Raw genomic sequence first — 19153 nt, 5'->3', positions numbered from 1 at the left:
TGAAAGGCGGCGCGGAGAAGACATCGAAAGGTAGGAGAAGAATAGTCTTTCTTAAGGCTATTCCGATATGTTAGTGAGAAAAAAAATGTGTTTGAATGATAACACTTTAACACTAACATGAAGTACAACGTGTTATGAAAAAACTCTCTCAATCACTTGTGTAAGTTAAAGCGTCTCTGAGTTATTACCATATACAGTGACACGTCGGGTTTGAAAAATGAGGCCTAGTTCTTAATGCACTTTTGAGCTGTGTCCTTAAGGGGTTAAACAGGACTGAGCACTAGCCTCCTTAAATTTCACCAAAGTATTTGACTGCACCGAATGGCCATTTCTTTTAAAACTTATAACTTGGGTTTGGCAAAGTTTATATTGACTTGATCAGTTTCTTATATAAACCTCGCAGGGCTGTCCTACCCATTAATGGTACCCTCATACCACATTTTTCTCTACATAGAGGAACACGACAGGACAGCTCTCTAATCCCATTTTTGTTCACAGTGGCAGTGGAACCCATGGACATCATTTTTCAGACTGATCCTGCCTATAGCACTGGTGGAGGAGAGAAATGCATTACATGCGGATAATCTTGTCCTCGTTCTGTCTGATCCATTCCATATGGTTTCCAGATTAAGGCTTTGATTTATATACGATGTCTATCACACAAGATCGCCAGAGGGTGGATGGAGAATGTATTTGTACTTATAGTAATGTCCCACACTGCAAATACCTTGGTATACATATTTCCAATGACCACATAAACTTTGTAGTGTTGAATATCTACCCACTTCTCACTCACTTCAAAGCCAATTTTAAGATATGGGTGCACTGCATCTGTCAGTGGCAGGTAGAATAGAATCAAGATGGTGGTTGGGAGATGGCCCTCTTCTTTTATTTGATGGGTCAGCTCCGACATCTCAGGCCCTATTACCTGACCCACTGCCAGGACCACAGTTGTACCTGGTGCATTACCTAAAACTATACATCCTTGTTGTCGGTTCTGGAGAAGAATTCGGGTGTTTAGAGGGAAGTTAAAGCCTATTTATAAGCTAGTGGGACAGATATCGACTCAGCCTAAGGGCCCATTCACACGGAGTAAACGCACACCCATTTTGGCAAAATACACGTGTAAAGAATACACATGTAAAAATAAGACTCCAATTGACTTCAATGACATTTTTTTTACATGTGTAAAAAAAAAACCCACATCAAAAAACACATTGCGTTTTTATGGAGTGTTTTTTTTTTTTTACACGTGTAAAAAATGTCATTGAAGTCAATGGGAGTCCTATTTTTAAACGTGTATTCTTTACACGTGTATTTTGCCAAAATGAGTGCGCGTTTACTTCGTGTGAATGGACCCTTAGAAGGTAGATGTGTACACTGCCATACCAGCTGAGACTCCACTATGGCATAATCCTGGCTTCAGAAAGCTACCAAGTTTGCCCAATGCCCCCTTGTGGACACTGTATGAGGTCTTCACCTTCATATGACCTTTATGATCTTTACAACATTCAAATCCATGAGCAATGCACATAACATCCCAAGAACTCAATTCTTCTACTTCCTTCAAATCCGGCATGCAGTGACTTTTTTTTATTTTTTAAGGTATTAAAACAACAAAAACTATACAAACTTGTTATCGCCATGATTGTGACAATGCAAAGAATATAAGGACCTTGTCATTTTTATTGCACAGTGAACACCATAAAAACAAATCCCTAAATTCGCATTGAAGACAGTTATAATAATGTTTTCCATGCTTCAATAGCAACCTCTTACTATTATTATAACTGCATATCATTTATTTTCATTACTGCAAACTTCATACTCCTAGGAGAGTATTTTTACTTTCCTGGAAAAAAAAAAAAAGCAGCATGTCCTCCACCACCCACTCCTCTGCCCCTCAAATCAGTAACCAGTGATTGCTGGGGAAAACTGGGCTGTAAATACACTATTAGGGTGCATTCACACTGAGTAAACGCTAGCTTATTCTGAACGTAAAACACGTTCAGAATAAGCGGCGTCTAAAGCAGCTCCATTCATCTCTATGGGAGCGGGGATACGAGCGCTCCCCATAGAAATGAATGGGCTGCTTCTTTCACTCCGTGCAGTCCCATTGAAGTGAATGGGGAGTGCCGGCGTATACGGCAAGCTCTGCTCATGCCGGAGCGTACACGCCGGCACTCCCCATTCACTTCAATGGGACTGCACGGAGTGAAAGAAGCAGCCCATTCATTTCTATGGGGAGCGCTCGTATCCCCGCTCCCATAGAAATGAATGGGCTGCTTCTTTCACTCCGTGCAGTCCCATTGAAGTGAATGGGGAGTGCCGGCGTATACGGCAAGCTCTGCTCATGCCGGAGCGTACACGCCGGCACTCCCCATTCACTTCAATGGGACTGCACGGAGTGAAAGAAGCAGCCCATTCATTTCTATGGGGAGCGCTCGTATCCCCGCTCCCATAGAAATGAATGGAGCTGCTTTAGACGCCGCTTATTCTGAACGTGTTTTACGTTCAGAATAAGCTAGCGTTTACTCAGTGTGAATTCACCCTTAGAGATGAGCGAGTACTGTTCGGATCAGCCGATCCGAACGGCACGCACGTATTGAAATGAATGGACGTAGCCGGCACGCGGGGGGGTTAAGCGGCCAGCGTCAAAGCGGAAGTACCAGGTGCTTCCATTCATTTCAATGCGTGCGTGCTGTTCGGATCGACTGATCTGAACAGTACTCGCTCATTTCTATACACTATGTGATCAAAAGTATCCAGACATCCCCAAAAACATACGTTTTTCATATTAGGTGGATTGTGCTGCCACCTACTCCATATCAGCAACCTCAGTAGACATTAGACATCGTAAGAGAGCAGAATGGGGCACTCCGCAGAACTCACAGACTTCGATGGTGGTCAGGTGACTGGTTGCCACACATCACGCAGGTCAATGCCAAACGACACCTCGCTTGGTGTAAGGAGCGTGAACATTGGACGATTGAACAGTGGAAAAACGTTGTGTGGAGTGACTAATCATGGTACACAATATGGTGATCCGATGGCAGGGTGTGGGTATGAAGAATGCCTGGTGAATGTGATCTGCCAGTGTGTGTAGTGCCAACAGTAAAATTCGGAGGCGGTGGTGTTATGGTGTGGTCGTGTTTTCAAGGAGGGGGTTTGCACCCCTTGTTGTTTTGCGTGGCACTATCACAGCACAGGCCTACATTGATGTTTTAAACACCTTCTTGCTTCCCACTGTTGAAGAGCAATTCGGGGATGGCGATTGCATATTTCAACACGATCGAGCACCTGTTCATACTGCACGGCCTCACCGACCTATATCGATACCTCTCCTCAGTGCAGCACTCCGTGAAGAATGGGCTGCCATTCCCCAAGAAACTTTCCAGCACCTGATTGAACGTATGCCTGCGAGAGTGGAAGCTGTCATCAAGGCTAAGGGTGGGCCAACACCATATTGAATTCCAGCATTGCCAATGGAGGGCGCCACGTACTTGTAAGTCATTTTCAGCCAGGTGTCTGGATACTTTTGATCACATAGTGTATATAGCAGCCTTGCAGAATGGCATGATGCTGCATGATGTATATTTACAATGCCAGTTTGAAAGAGGTACAGACAACAATTGTTCATGCAGCGTAAGAAACAATCATAAATCAACAGAGTCCATGCACACGGGGCAAAATGTCGCCGAATTTACCGCACGTTAAAAAGCGCGTCCCATTGATTTCAATGGGTGCCGCTCACTTTTTTCTATGCAAAAAAATGCGAGCAGCACCCATTAAAATTAATGGGATGCGCTTTTTAACGCGCCATTTTGGCCCGTATGCATGGACCCTTACTGATAAGGCTTAGTTCTTTGAGAGACTAGCTATATACTTAGGATTTAAGACATGTTGGATGACAATACAATAAGTTTAAATGAAAAATCCTTGACTTATTGATGTGAAACCGATGGGTTATATGATATGCTGAATATATGTTGGGTCAGCACACAGGACATGACTAATGGCAAAAACAGACCTTTATTGTATATAGTGCATGTAAAAGAGCAAAAAAGTGGCACTACTGCAGCTGAGGCAGAACTGCTTTATAAGCAGGTTAAGGCAAAAACTGCATATGGGCTCAGAAAAAAGATCCCTGGTGGTGCTCACTATTATGAATACATCAACATTTGGCACATGAAAAAAATAGAAAAGAAAAATAGGGCACTCACCAGTCAACGGATCTAAAAACAGCAAAATTTTATTTCATCCTTAAAAAACAAAGGTCAGCCATTTCGACCATCAGGACAGAGAAGATGGAATGATACAAAAAAGAAAAAAACGGCGATCGTTTCATGCGTCTAGCACTTCGTCAGGCTTCAAAGCCTGACGAAGTGCTAGACGCACAAAACGATCGTCGCTTTTTTCTTTTTTTGTATCATTCCATCTTCTCTGTCCTGATGGTTGAAATGGCTGACCTTGTTTTTTTAAGGAAGACCTTTATTGTAACTACTTCACAATGTATGCATTTACTTAGCATAACATCACACCCTAGAAACACAGCTATTAAAGTAAAAAAGCCAAAAAAAGTGAAAACAATTATATAATAATGATAAATAAATAAAATGGTAAAAAAAAACAAAAAAAAAAACACACACACGGAGAAAAAATGTTCTCTGCTTCTCTATAGACAATTACAGATATTGTGAGATGCTGTTTCCGCAACCTGTTTCAGTTTTAAAGCGACAGACACCAAACTGACTCCATTATAATCAATGGGTCCCATCAGACTCCGGTGTTACCATTATTTTAAAGGTCCGCCTCGCCGTTAACAGAATGTCAGCAGTCATATGACACAGGTAAGAGTCAAATGACACCATGCTTAATCCGTTTCAGTATCACGGGACTAAAAATGAATCATACTCAAATTATATATATATATATATATATATATATATATATATATATATATATATACACATACACACACACACACACACACACACACACGCTGCTATACTGATACAATAAAGATTACACTTACTGATAATCAGATTTCCCTGATCCCGTGACAGCACCCACACAGACAGAAGATAGGACAGGAAAGCTTTGAAACTTTTTGGACCTACCTCCATCCAGCCTTCATTGCTACCTTTGGTTCACATCTGTGTTTGGTAATCCATTCGGGGAGTCCGCAAGGGGACCCCCTGAACGGACTACCGAACGCATTTGCAAGCAGTGTGCAGAGAAAGCACATGAACCCCATAGACTATAATAGGGTCCATGTGCTTGCCTTGAGATGTCTGCAAAAGTCATGCGGACAGAAAAGTAGATTGTGAAGTACTTTCCAGTCTGCATGTTCCCTGCGGAGATCTCGTGACAAGCACACAGACCCCATTATAGTCTATGGGGATCCATGTGCTTTAACTGCACACCGCTTGCACTTGCAAATGCGTTCGGTAGTCTGTTTTTTTTTTTGTTTTGTTTTTTTTTGGGGGGGGGGGGGTCCCCATGCGGACTACCCCGAACAGATTACCAATGCAGATGTGAACAAGGCCTTACTGTTACATAGTTGTTGATGAGGTTGGATAAAGGCATTAGTCCATCAAGTCCAACCTATAACCCTACAATCCCTACTGTGCTTAAGTCTAGGAGAATCTGTTATTTTACCTTCTGCAATCCGATTACAGGTAAGTGTAATGTTCATGTTCCCCCTCTCCCATGACAGCACTTACAGAGTGATACCAAATTAGGGAGGGTAAACAGCCTGGAGAACTTTTCTAACAAAAGATCGATCAGAAGTCCTCAAGTCCAAAATGTAATGCCTGAAAAAAGTGGCTGAAAAGGACCATACAGCTGCCTTGCCCATCTGATCTTAAAGAGGACCTTTCACCTCCTGGGGCACATGCGGTTTTATCGGCTTTCACGTTTTGAGCCCCCGGTGAACAGCTATCGGTGCCAGTATTGTAGCTCTTCGCTACCGCTTTTACAAATCTGGAAACTCAGGGGGTCTTCAACTAATTTTAACTGAGGTCCAAAAAGCTTTAATAGCTTCCTGTACTTGGAGGTCTGTCCTCCATTTTCTATGTTTGCGGTTATGAGAGAGAGGGTGGGGGGGAACAAATATATGCAATATTTTAAATACATGCATGATATTCTACACACAAATAAATTATGTAAAAAAATAATGGAATACCTCTAAGATGCACAAATAGAAATTTATTAGATGCACACACGTTTATTTATTAAAACCTGTGAACACTGTGTTAGACACACTGACACACGCTCATGCCAGAAGAGAAGCAATTCAATAAAATGTTGCTTTACCTGCTCATTAAGCCAATGCCACATCTTTATGTGGGCAGGAAAGTGCAACGGGAAAAAAGGACAAGGAGAGAAATGGAAGAAAGGAAGAGAAGACAGCAGTACATTAGTAAACAACATGCAGATACAATGTGACAAGAACAAAGGGCACACACATGAATGGGGTAACTACATCACAAACACGTGCTATACATTTCCATGATCTCACTGAAACAGGGTTACGGTGTTCACCAAAACTAAACACCGATAGTTTTGCATAGATAGTGAATCCACCAAAATTCAGAGATGTGATCATAATACAGATAATCATAACACACATTACTTAGCATTTAATACAAAGTTATGTATGCAGGTGCCATCACAAATACCATTTATGCTATATAATACTGCAGCAGTAACATGGGAGCTGAAATGTGATATATCTGTTTTGGCTTTCTAATGTAAATCCACAGAAGCTATTCCTAATATTCTTGTTTCCTCTACTGCATTGGTAGATCTTTCATAAAATGAAAGAATTCTTTATCGATTTCCATTATAATGTCCTTATACAGTTTCAAAGGGAAGAAGAATCTAGTTTCTACATAACCACATTAGTTTAGGACAGGGGTCTGTAACTAGGTGGGCTGAAATTCCTTTCAAATTCTAAACAATACAAATTTATTGTTAAATAACCCACTAGTTGCCCTTCACAGTTTAATGTTCCCCAGCAATTGTCCCGTACAGATTAACCCTTTAACTGCCAAGGGTCTCTGGAAATTTTGCACCTCCAGTAGCCAGAGCAATTTTCACAGTTTTGACATGTTTGAATAAAATGCATATTTCTAAATTAAATATTTGTCTAAGACCCCCATACCAATATATTTTCTGAAAGCAGAGAGCCAGGGGAATATATCTTGAACAGTTCTATCTTGGAATGCTACATTATACTTGTATACATTTGAGTTAAAGTTTTTTTTTTCTAAAAAAAAAATCCAAAATTCCAAATTTCTGACCTAAATTCTACCACATGCAGGGATATACTGACATAATTTCTTTAGTATACTAAAGTCTAACGTGTCTTTAATTCAACAATACTACACATGTGAATAAACTCCCTTTAAGACCCTAAAAAAGTGCACCACAATATCTTGATTTTGGTCTTAAATGCGAAAAAATAGCATGAATAAAGCATGTCATATACATTAGATTCAATGACTAAACTCCATAAACCTATATATTTCCAAACAGTAGACACCCTGACGATCATAAAAAATACCATCTAGCTTATTATACTCACAGGCACCTTCATGCAACTTTTTATCAAACATTGATTTTTTGCAAAAATTACACAAAAAGTTCAGCTTTGAGACAGTTTGAACTATATTCATCTAGTACTTCCTAAAACTAAAAGGCCAGAGTGTGAGGAGTTTATACATACCACATGTGTATACACCCGGACACTATTTATGTTCTCAAAACTGCAAAAAAATCACAAACACCCAAAATCTGCTTTTTGTCTTCAAATTTGAAAGTAGTAGTGACATGGATAAAATATGCCACACACACCAGAAACAATGACTAAACCGCCAAAAACTATATATTTCCAAACAGCAGACACCCTGGCCCATACCATCTAGCTTATTATACTCACAGCCACCTTCATACAACTTTTTATCAAACATTGATTTTTTTTCAAAAATTACACAAAAGTTCAGGTTTGAGACTAAATCTCTGAGACAGTTTGAACTATATATACAGAAAACTGTCAAAGCTGAGTCCTTTGTGCAGCAAGTAATACTAACTTTTAACAATATATTATTGCTTAAATTTAAAGAAGAATCCCTTAACTTAAAGAAGTTATAGGAAATAGGGGGTTTGGATAATAGAAGGGGAGTGGGGTCGGTATATCAGGGACAAGGGTAAGGTGCTAAGAATTTTTTTTAAAAGGGGTATGTACGTGTATACATTTTATTCTGTTAGTGCTTCCTGGGCTCCTTACTTTAGACAGGTAAGGACAGTTTCTATGCAGTCAAGATGACACCAAAACTATCAAGATAACCCAATTTTTTTTATAGCGTTATGGGCTTCAGTAGCAAGGACGTAGTAGCTACGTCCTCGGCTACTGAAGTGCCACCTTGGGAGCACGTATAACTACGTGCTTGGCAAGAAAAGGGTTAATGTGCCCCACAGCAGAGCCACCAGCCAGTACCTACTTTCCAGGACCGCTCTCCTTCCCTGTTCCAGGTGCACATAAGTCATAGCAGTGTACCTGGGGCAGAGAAATGGAGAGGAAAGTATCTACACTAAATCTTTAGCTTGTGGCCTCAGATATGGGTCAGGGGCGCTTTTCTTCCCAGTTCTGCTAATTCAGCTGGATAGGAAAAACCAGTAAGAAGATATACAGCCTCAGAGACAGAGTTTAAATCCCTGATTTAAGCTATATCTTCTGATATCTGATTCCTGATAAAAGCACAACCCGCCATGACTAATGTTTCCATAAGATAATGAGACATTCACACTACTGTCATATATGTCAGTTGCGCTTCTTTGTCATATGATGACAGCAATGGACACTAAAGAGTACCTTTCACCACTTCCACCAATTCAGGTTCTTAGCATCTGTGCATAGGTGTCTCCACTGATTACAGCACAGCTGGAATTTTGTCTGTAGTCCCCATATTTCCTGAGCAACAAGTGCAGGTAGTGTCATGCCTGAGGTTCTATTTAAAAGGAGTCTAACACCTCCCCGAACCCTTTCAAACTGCCACCACTGCACTGTAGATACGGTGACATGCTTGTAAATTATAACGTCAATATGTCTCACAATCCTGTGGATGCCAAGATAAATATTTTATTAATTGTGCAAATAATGTACATGGAGCACAAGGGCTGTTCCCATAAGTCCCTGAGTACATAGTTACATAGTTGATGAGGTTGGATAAAGACATTAGTCCATCAAGTCCAACCTATAACCCTACAGTGTTACAGCTAGGTAAGTTGAAAACACACCTGTGTACAGCTTTTGCCACCCCCTGGCCAGTGGGAAATTATCATCCCACTGTTGTGGTATCTTCTGCTCGGTGAAAAACAATAAAAGTCCCACCTTTCAACAAGTAAGTATGGTCCTTCCAGACCCAATTTCCTTAGAAGGGGGAACCATCTATTTGGCCACATACAGTGTTGGCCAAAAGTATTGGCACCCCTGCAATTCTGTCAGATAATACTCATTTTCTTCCAGAAAATGATTGCAAACACAAACTCTTTGGTATTAATATCTTCATTTATTTTTCTTGCGAACAACCGCTTCCGGTAACCATCAATGAGTTTCTTACAAGGCTATGCTGGAATTTTAGACCATTCTTCTTTGGCAAACTGCTCCAGGTCCCTGAGATGTGAAGGGTGCCTTCTCCAAACTGCCATTTTGAAATCTCTCCACAGGTGTTCTATGGGATTCAGGTCTGGACACATTGCTGGCCACTTTAGAAGTCTCCAGTGCTTTCTCTCAAACCATTTTCTAGTGCTTTTTGAAGTGTGTTTTGGGTCATTGTCCTGCTGGAAGACCCATGACCTCTGTGGGAGACCCAGCTTTCTCACACTGGGCCCTACATTATGCTGCAAAATTTATTGGTAGTCTTCAGACTTCATAATGCCATGCACACGGTCAAGCAGTCCAGTGCCAGAGGCAGCAAAGCAACCCCAAAACATCAGGGAACCTCCGCCATGTTTGACTGTAGGGACCGTGTTCTTTTCTTTGAAGGTTTCTTTTTTTTTTTCCTGTAAACTCTATGTTGATGCCTTTTCCCAAAAAGCTCTACTTTTGTCTCATCTGACCAGAGAACATTCTTCGAAAACATTTTTGGCTTTCTGAGGTAAGTTTTGGCAAACTCCAGTCTGGCTTTTTTATGTTTCTGGGTAAGAAGTGGGGTCTTCCTGGGTATCCTACCATACAATCCCTTTTTATTCAGACGCCAACGGATAGTACAAATTGACACTGTTGTACCCTTGGACTGCAGGGCAGCTTGAACTTGTTTGGATGTTAGTCGAGCTTCTTTATCCACTATCCACACAATCTTGTGTTGAAATCTCTCGTCAGTTTTTCTTTTCCGTCCACATCTAGGGAGGTTAGCCACAGTGCCATGGGCTTTAAACTTCTTGATCACTGCGCACGGTAGAAACAGGAACATTCAGGTCTTTGGAGAGCTAGCTGCTTCTCCCAGCACGTGCCCAAAGTGTTTCTCCATTCCCATCTCCACAGTTTTCGGTCTACTTCTGCCGGTGGGCCGCAGCTATAGCCCGGCGGCAGTTTCACCTACCTGCTGCTTCTGATAAGAACAGATACTACAGGCCGAGAAGCGATAAAACTCGTTCAGAATGAGCGCGTAAAATCCAGATCCCATTGATTGCTATGGGTGCTGGCATACGTGCGCTCCCCATTAAAATCAATGGGACGCTTTTTTTCCCTATTGCTTTCAATGTGATACACGCATATGCTGGCACCCATAGAAATCAATGGGATCTGGTTTTCGCATGCTCATTCTCAATGAGTTTTACGTTCAGAATGAGCGGAGCGTATACTACATGTGAAGGCTCCCTTAGGGTTGAGGAGGAAGCCTCTACCCCCTTTAGGGTAGTTCCAGCAAACCATTTTGCCTTTCCCTGTATAATTGGAGGAAGTTTTTCTTTTTGCCAGAAGCTTTTTCTAAAATATCATCTAAGACAGGACAAAATATAAAGTCTCCCAAGAAGGAAATAGTGCACAACATGCTTTTGGATTCTATGGCCTAATTCACACATGAAAAATCGCCTGGCTTATTTTGGTCCTGAAAAAAAACACTTCCTAATTGACCTTTAAGGTGTTTTTTGGAGCGTTTTGGTAAAAACTGCATCAGAAAACGCCAGGCGGTTTTCCCCTCCCCTAAAGTGAATGGACTGTAAAAAAAACGCTAGGCGTTTTCAGCCGCGTTTTTTTGCAAAAAAATGCTAGGCGTTTTTTGCCTCACATTCACTTCTATTGCCTTCCTCAGGCGGAATCCGTCTGAAGAAAGGTCATGTCGCTTCTTTTTTCTGCTAGCAGAAGAAAACTGCTAGCAGAAAAAAAGCTAGCAGTCTCCATAGACCACCATTGTATGGAGACAGATTTTGATGCAAAATCTGCTGTCAAAAAAATCTGCCTCATTACCCCCGTGTGAACTAGCCCATATATGTCTCCTGACTGCATCTTTAACCACAGAGCCCTCCTGGGTGGTGTTGGCGAGCGCTCTGTTACAGGTGGCGAATCTTACAGATTCCTTCGATGCCTCTGCAAAGAATCCTAAGGCCATTTTTAATAAAGGAAAGGATTTAATTATCTCGTACCTAGAGGTCTTCATTCTTAAGCGGTTTTCAAGATGGTCTAACCACAGAGACATGGAAATCCCGACTGACGTAACAGCAATATTTCTATATATAATAGCCTAAAAGGATGCCAACACTTTTTTCCCCCAATCCCATAATTCAGTACCATATGGATTGAAGAGTAATCTGTTATTAAACTCTCTGGATATAAAAAAAAAAAAAAAAAAAAAAAAATTTTTTTTTTTTTTTTTTAAAAAAAGGTATCCTATCATTCAGACGACATTTTTTTTTTTTTTTTTTTTAAAGTACCACGTCGGAACAGCCTTAAGAAAGGCTATTCTTCTCCTACCTTTCCTAGTCTTCTCCGTGCCGCCATTTGCCTACAATCCCGATTTTTGTCGGTTGCATAGTAATGTAAGCGGCCATTTTCTCGGGGCCTGTGGGCATGCGCAGTCTGCTCTGCTCGAGGCCTAGAAGTAAGACGACACTGCTGGAGGAAGAGAATGAAGAGGCCGTTCCTGACAAAGATGGAGGCGGCGCTGGAGAGAGTTCTCTCGCAGCATTGGGGCCGCCAGTGCTGTCTGAGCGCTGGGGCTCGCCCCCAGTGCTGCGAGAGAGCTAATTTACATACCGACAAGAACTGGGATTGTAGACGAACGGCGGCACGGAGAAGACAACGAAAGGTAGAAGAAGAATAGCCTTTTTTAATGCTTTTCCGACGTGGCACTGATAAAAAATGTCATCTGAATGATAGGATCCCTTTAAAGATTTTGGTTTCTAGTGAAAACCTTAGCTTTTAGATGTAAAACTCCCAAACACCTCATCTTGAATAGAGCGTGCAGGTTCCTCATCCTGAATATTCATAGTCTCTTTTACAGCCTGGAGTAAAGAACTCAGGTCTTTTGGTGATGGTCTTTCTTGGGATAGTGAAGAATTTTCAGTTGTAAGGTCATCAACTACACCATCAGATAGGTGAAAGCGTTCCTGATCTGAATCTGAGTCTGGCTGTGAGAGACTGAACTAAACTGCCACTCGATTTTATTTATTTATTTTTGGGGTAAGGAGGCTCTTCAAGAGTATCCTGACTTTTAAATTAGCATGGACATAGACTGCTGTAATTCCACCCAAATCATTGTTTTAAAGATCTGCCATAAAGGACGGACCTTCTTCTTGTTTAAAGGGGTTGTCCGATCACCAGGATCCTATCTACACTGCTTGTTAATGTGGATGTAAGACTTTTCCTAAATACACTGCTTCAGCAAAACTGCTTGGTTTGTCCACCATCTTACTTTATTCAATTCATTGTTGACACAGCCCTTGACTTATCTGCTCAAAAGTCAAGTGATGCATCTGCCTGCTCTCAGGGGGGGAGGGAGGAGGGGCTAAGTGCACGGGAGCAAGCCTGTGTTTATAGCTATTCCTGTGTCTACACCATGTGACCTAGGTCCCTGCTATCAGATAGGGGAGAGGAGCTGCTTTAATTTCTTCTGTTCTCCCAGTTATCAGGCTAGCTAATTCAATTGTGTTCATTATGGCAGAGACAGGCAGTCTCTGTATGTAACAAAGAATGGAGTTGCTGCTGCCTATACTTCATAGTCGCCTATACTTCATAGTCCAATATGGGTGGGCGGAGCTACACACTATTGGGGGGGGGGGGTCGGAGCTAAACGGCAGGATGCATGTGAAACCCCGCCCACCAAATGATGCAAGAAACCAGGAAGAAAGATGATTTTACAGCAGTGAAGACTGGTGAGTATGCGACGTGGGAATACCCTTTTAACAATACAGTCCTAGCAATGCTGCTTTTTATGGGCTTCCTGGAGAAATTTGCCACAAGAATTGCACCAATGCATTTTTTGAGTCTGGTTTAGAGGGATCATAAGGACCATAAGGCCGGGGTCCCACATGGTGTAAACCACAGAGGTTTAAAGTTTCTAGCGTTTGTTTTTACTTTCTTATGAATATGTTTTTATTAGTTGGTCCCAATTCCTGGAGAGTATTTATGGGGATATTGTCACTCCTTAGGGAGAGACCACCTTGTAGGTGTGTGGAGTTTTACAAAAGCACTTTTGCTCCACTGTGGGGGTTTATGGGAAGAATATGCAAATATGTTTCCCAAGATGTAAATAGGGAAACACTGCCTCTGTATGCTGCCTTCTATGGGAAGTTCCCTTGAACATCATGCCCGACTTTCCAACAAGCCTTTATTGCAATAATGCGGGATTTTGCCAAGTCAGTATCATCCCATCTGTGGACAGCGCCATTTCGATCTGATTGGATCTCATCAGCACAGCCTAGGGAGAACGGACTTTGCAGAGGAGAGAGGCTTCTAGACCAGATTATGGGGATATTGTCACTCCTTAGGTTTAGAACAGAAGAAAGGAATTCAGTATTGCAAACATTCTCCAGGAATTGATACCAATTAGCAAAAAGTAAACATCCAGTGAAAACTTGCATGGCCCAAAGTATCCAGGCTGCCCTCAGGGCAAGTTTTCAGGGAGACATTTTTTTTTTTGTTTCATAGCTCAGCAAAAAACAGAGTCCCAGACAGCCATGTGCTTTACACATGCCCTTTAAATAGGTGATCCTGGAGCTAAAATGAGGTGGGAGTGGCTGTGAGACGCAGGAAGGGCCCTGCTGGTGTGTCACACTGCAACACCACATCCCTGCGGTTTAACACTCTAGTTTTTTCCCCTAGTGCCACCTACAAGATGGCCGCGATGATGGAAGAGACAGAGATGACGTTGATGTATTGGAAGAGTGACACACTGACTTCCAATCTTACCATGTGCTTACAGCAAGAGCCAGAAGTTAGTGCCGGATCTATCATGAACATTGAGAACTTAACTTAGAGCAGCATTCATCAAGGATTTCCCAGTCACTGATGGAGGAAGACTGCATTAAGGGACCCCTTCCCTGATGGGTGGTAACGCGAGGCTGGAGAGGAAAGGAATGGGAAAAATACTGGTATGGAAGGAGGATTGGTGAGGGGGGTGGGGGGCTTTTAACCTGTGTTCCTGTCCCTATAGTGTGTAACTCCTCCTGTAGTTCTGTCATGTGGTACATCCTGGATAATATGGTATATGTTAATTAATGTATTAATAAGGGAAAATCAAATAAGTTGTACTGCATCTGGACAACTGTAGGAGCTGAATATTCAGAATCTGTATTTTTGAACCAGTTTAAAAACGCAGAAGAATCAATAAACAATTTATGGATTCCCCACCACTTGTTTCAGCACTTACCAGGTCCTCAATGTTCAGCCACTGATCACTGCAGCTAGTGTTTAGGCCAAGTGGATATATCCTGTAGGTCTACAGGGATCATAAGGCCGGGGACCCACGTAGTGTAAACCACAGCATTTTAAAGTGTTCAAGCGAATTACATCCACACCTTTCAGAAAAATATATGAGGGGAAAAAAAAAAACTTCGATTTCCAAAACAGTCGCAGGATAAACCACAATGTGTTGCCATCGTGGATTTTCCCGCAGTGATATTTTGCTGCGACCAGCTACGTGGGGAAGTGGAAATCAGCAAAGGACCCAAGCAGTATTGCAATGGGAATTTTGGAGGAGAGCATGACTTTTCACATCTTTAACTCAATCTGTTTAAAAAATTTTTAAAAAAACCTTTACACCACACACACAGCTCCTTTAATTATTGAACTATGTAAAGTCAGTTATTGAAGAGAACCGAAGTTCTTCCACACGTACAAACTAATTCTTCTCATATATAATAAACTATTCTACAATTATAAACAAAGCAAATTGAAATTGGTAAAACTAAAGGTTAATATACTGTATGCTATAGTTAATTCCTGTAGTATACAAGGCAGCAAGGCATACTGTATATCATCCATAAATTATGTTAAATAGACAAACTTGAGAACTGGCTCTAATCAGACACTTACCTTACTGTCAACCTTCAGAACAAATTTACCCAGGCCTCGTATGGGTCTAGGAGCCAAAGCTTCCTTACGTTCCTTCACAAAGTCCTCTATTATTTCCCACCAGCAGCCAAAACGATTCCCCAAAAAACCAATTACTCCAAAGTGGATCACCAGTTTCTTAACTGCAAAAACTAATATAGACAAATTGAACACACAACTTCAGTTTCCCTTAAGGCAAAGGGCCCACATTGTGGAAACTTAACGTTTTTTTTTTTTTTTTAGCCAAACCTAGTAAAGGCTACAGAAAGAATATGAAATATATAGAAGTACTTATACTTCTATTTCTGTCTCTCTACTCAATCCATTCCTCTATTTGATTCAAAAACTGTAGCAAACCCTTGTCCGCAATGCAGAACCTTAGCCTGACACCATTGTACACATCTGTTCCTTTACTTAGATTGTAACTTTTTTTTTTTATATATAGGTAAAATCATTTCAGAGCGTCAGAAATAACTATTAAAAGAAGGGCAAACAAAAAGTCATACAATACCCAAAATGTTATGAGTAAAAACTACAACGTGTCCATCAAAAAATGCCATTTCACAGCACTGAATATGGAAGAAAAAAAAAAAAAAAGTTGTGTTTCACAACATGGAAATGTACAGAATTTTTTTATTTTTTCTCAGTTCACAGGTATCACTATGATTGTACCAACCCACAGAATAGGTTGCTTTTTACATATTATTCTTCTAAAAGGGGAAAGCTAACATGAAGAGGCTGCTACAGAACACACCCAATAATTGCTGCTGGTAAAACATAGAATAGCAGAGCCTAGCACTGCTATATTGTAGATAAGAGTGCACAGATTAAAGGGGCTGTCCCATCTCAAGGATCCTATCTATACTGCTAGCTTATGTGGATTTAAGACTTTTCCTAAATACATCGCTTCTGCAAAACTGCTTTGTTTGGCTGCTGAGATTATTCACTTCATTGTTTACACTGTGTTTCCATAACCACGGACCTGGGGATGATCTTATCTCTCCGGCCAGGACAAGTGATGTAGCTCATTGCTCTCAGGAGGGCAGGGGGAACTGAGTGCTCAAAGCAGCTTGTATTTGAGCTGTTTATCTCCAGCTCTTCCAGGGAGTCTGTTACCGCTGTATGTAACACAAACCTAAAACTGAGTTTATTGCAAGCTGACTCTTGGTCCTGTAGTATGTAAATTTGGGATTCTCGTCACCTATCAAATGCAACTTTGCTACATCAGCTTCATATTGGGTATTTGCCATTGATACTGTGCTAATTTATTTGCAACCATCCCTCATTACTGACTGCAAACATGTACTGCTATGAAGAGAGCTAGCAGAGCAAGTGAAACCCCGCCTACCAATTTACCGAGAAAACTGGGAAGTGAACAGAGCATACAGCCTACAAATTGGTGAACAGGTGAGTTGGGAATACCCCTTTAAGGCAATAAAATCAACCACCTATCCAGCACCAGCCTCCTACTGCACCCCTGCGTTCTCCATGGAGCCAAACAGCCAAACACTTTTGGGTCAAGACGGATGACTTTTCAGTTTTATGTCAACATACAGTACAGCTTCTTAATAATATTTGAAAATTTAGTGATTGGGACATTAGCTTACAGTGCTTACCTGCAATAGGTACTGGAAGGAGCTGTATGATCCACAGATTAAGCCATAACTGGACAATGACTATAGCCCATACAAGTAAGACGAAATAGATATCACTAGTCTTTTTTTTCTTAAGAAAGGCTCCAATGTCACTTCTCTGTCTTCCCAACGAAGATGAAATTGGGGTGGTCGGCATCTCATTGGGAACAGACTCTGGTAAAAGTTATACAGGGAAATTACTTACACTATAAAAAAAAATTAGTTCAGAAACTGAAGAAAGTAAAAATTGTGTCTGTCAGCAACAGAAAAAAAACAAACAAAAAAAACACACACACAAAAAAAAAAAAAAAATCTAAATCTGCGCTGAAAAAGCCACATAGTGCTCCTTTACATCTGTGTCCTGCTGTCTGACCAAATAGCATTTTATACACATATATGACATTTAGTTATCCTGGGTACAACAATGTCATACATGTGGGCATTATCTGCTATTTGGGCACAGAAGGGAAGGAGAGCTATTTTGGTTTTCGACATCATGCCACTTTTACAGAGCCACTGATATACCAGTAAAGTGGAATCCGCAGATATGGTTATACATTGGACGAACCTCAAGAGATTCATCTCGCAAGGTTATAACAGCAGTTCTGATTTGGACTCTGTTGGGCTTGAACAGTACTGCAGGTAGACCCTCACAAATTATGTAATAACCAAACCGAAATAACTGACGTGAACAAAATCACATCGTTAATACTGGTTGATGGTCAGAGTTTACCCCCACCCACCCACCCAGACCTATTAATTGGTATATTGAATTTAAACAATTTTCCAATTGATGTGATGGTTATGTGAAGGACACTTTTGGCACAAGGTGCACAGCTTGTTTCAAGACCGAGCTCTTATTACTGTGCTGTGACCGCAACGAGCTGTGCAACTGTGTTCATCACATGACCAAAAACGGATTATTTTTTTTTATCCATTTCACGTAAACAATGGGTGGAAGCAAGCAGAACAGCTGTTAAGTTATAGCATCATTCTGTGCACTGGTAAAGCGATGACACAGTGTGCTATAGCGTAGAGTTCATTTTTTGCACATGGGACTTCCCAGGTTGTGACTAAATTATAAGGGCTAGTTCACATGTAAATTACGTGTGGCTTAATTTGGTCCAGAAAAAAAAGTTTTTGGACCTTGACGCATTTTTGGAGCGTTTTCTGGAGCAGTTTTTGGTAAAAACCACTTCAGAAAACGCCAGGCAGTTTTCCCCTCCCCTAAAGTGAACGGACCACAAAAAAAAAAAAAAAAAAAAAAAAAAAAAAAGGCACCAAAAATGCGACGCAAAAAAAATAAATAATAATAATAATAATAATAATAATAATAATAATAATAATAATAATAATAAACGTTTTCGCCTCCCATTCACTTCTATTGCTTTCCTCAGGCGGAATCCGTCTGAAAAAAAGGTCATGTCGCTTCTTTTTTCTGCTAGCGGCAAAAAAACTGCTAGCAGAAAAACTAAAGCTAGCAGTTTCCATAGACCACCATTGTATGGAGGCGGATTTTGAGGCGAAACCCGCTGTCAAAATCCGCCTCATTGCCGCCGTGTGAACTAGCCCTTACAGTGTATCTGCAATTAAAAAAACAAATCAATCATACACATGACTATAAGAAACTTTGTCATATATATTATTTAAAGAGGACCTTTCACCACTTTTGGGCACAGGCAGTTCAATATACTGCCAGAAAGCTGACAGTGCGCTGAATTCAGCGCACTGTCGGCTTTCCCGATCTGTGCCCGGTGTGAAGAGCTTACGGCCCGGTACCGTAGGTCTTCTATGGTCAGAAGGGCGTTTCTGACCATTAGCCAGGAACGTCCTTCTGCCTCGCGGCGCCAATCGCGCTGTGCTGTGGAGCCGGGAGGAACACCCCCCTCCCTCTGCTCACACAGCTTGTCCGTAGACTAGTATTATCAGGAGAGGGAGGGGGCGTTCCTCCCGGCTCCACAGC

At 41.3% G+C, this 19153-nt stretch overlaps 1 protein-coding gene across 2 annotated transcripts in view; it reads right to left on the bottom strand.

Annotated features, from left to right (window-relative positions):
* TMEM245 (transmembrane protein 245) overlaps window positions 1-19153 on the bottom strand; it is a 93691-nt gene that overhangs the window by 62429 nt on the left and 12109 nt on the right. Inside the window, exons 5-7 of one of the 2 annotated variants that reach the window (XM_075270997.1) lie at window positions 17173-17364; window positions 15539-15708; window positions 6319-6342 (exon numbers count right to left, since the gene is read on the bottom strand). In XM_075270997.1, the coding sequence (XP_075127098.1) occupies window positions 6319-6342; window positions 15539-15708; window positions 17173-17364 (386 nt within the window). The remainder of the gene's footprint in view (window positions 1-6318; window positions 6343-15538; window positions 15709-17172; window positions 17365-19153) is intronic. The other variant, XM_075270998.1, reaches the window with a different exon arrangement.

This window comes from Leptodactylus fuscus, chromosome 4 (assembly GCF_031893055.1).
Source record: "Leptodactylus fuscus isolate aLepFus1 chromosome 4, aLepFus1.hap2, whole genome shotgun sequence".
NCBI classification, from domain to species: Eukaryota; Metazoa; Chordata; class Amphibia; order Anura; family Leptodactylidae; genus Leptodactylus; species Leptodactylus fuscus.
This window is presented reverse-complemented; position numbering and strand designations above follow the sequence as displayed.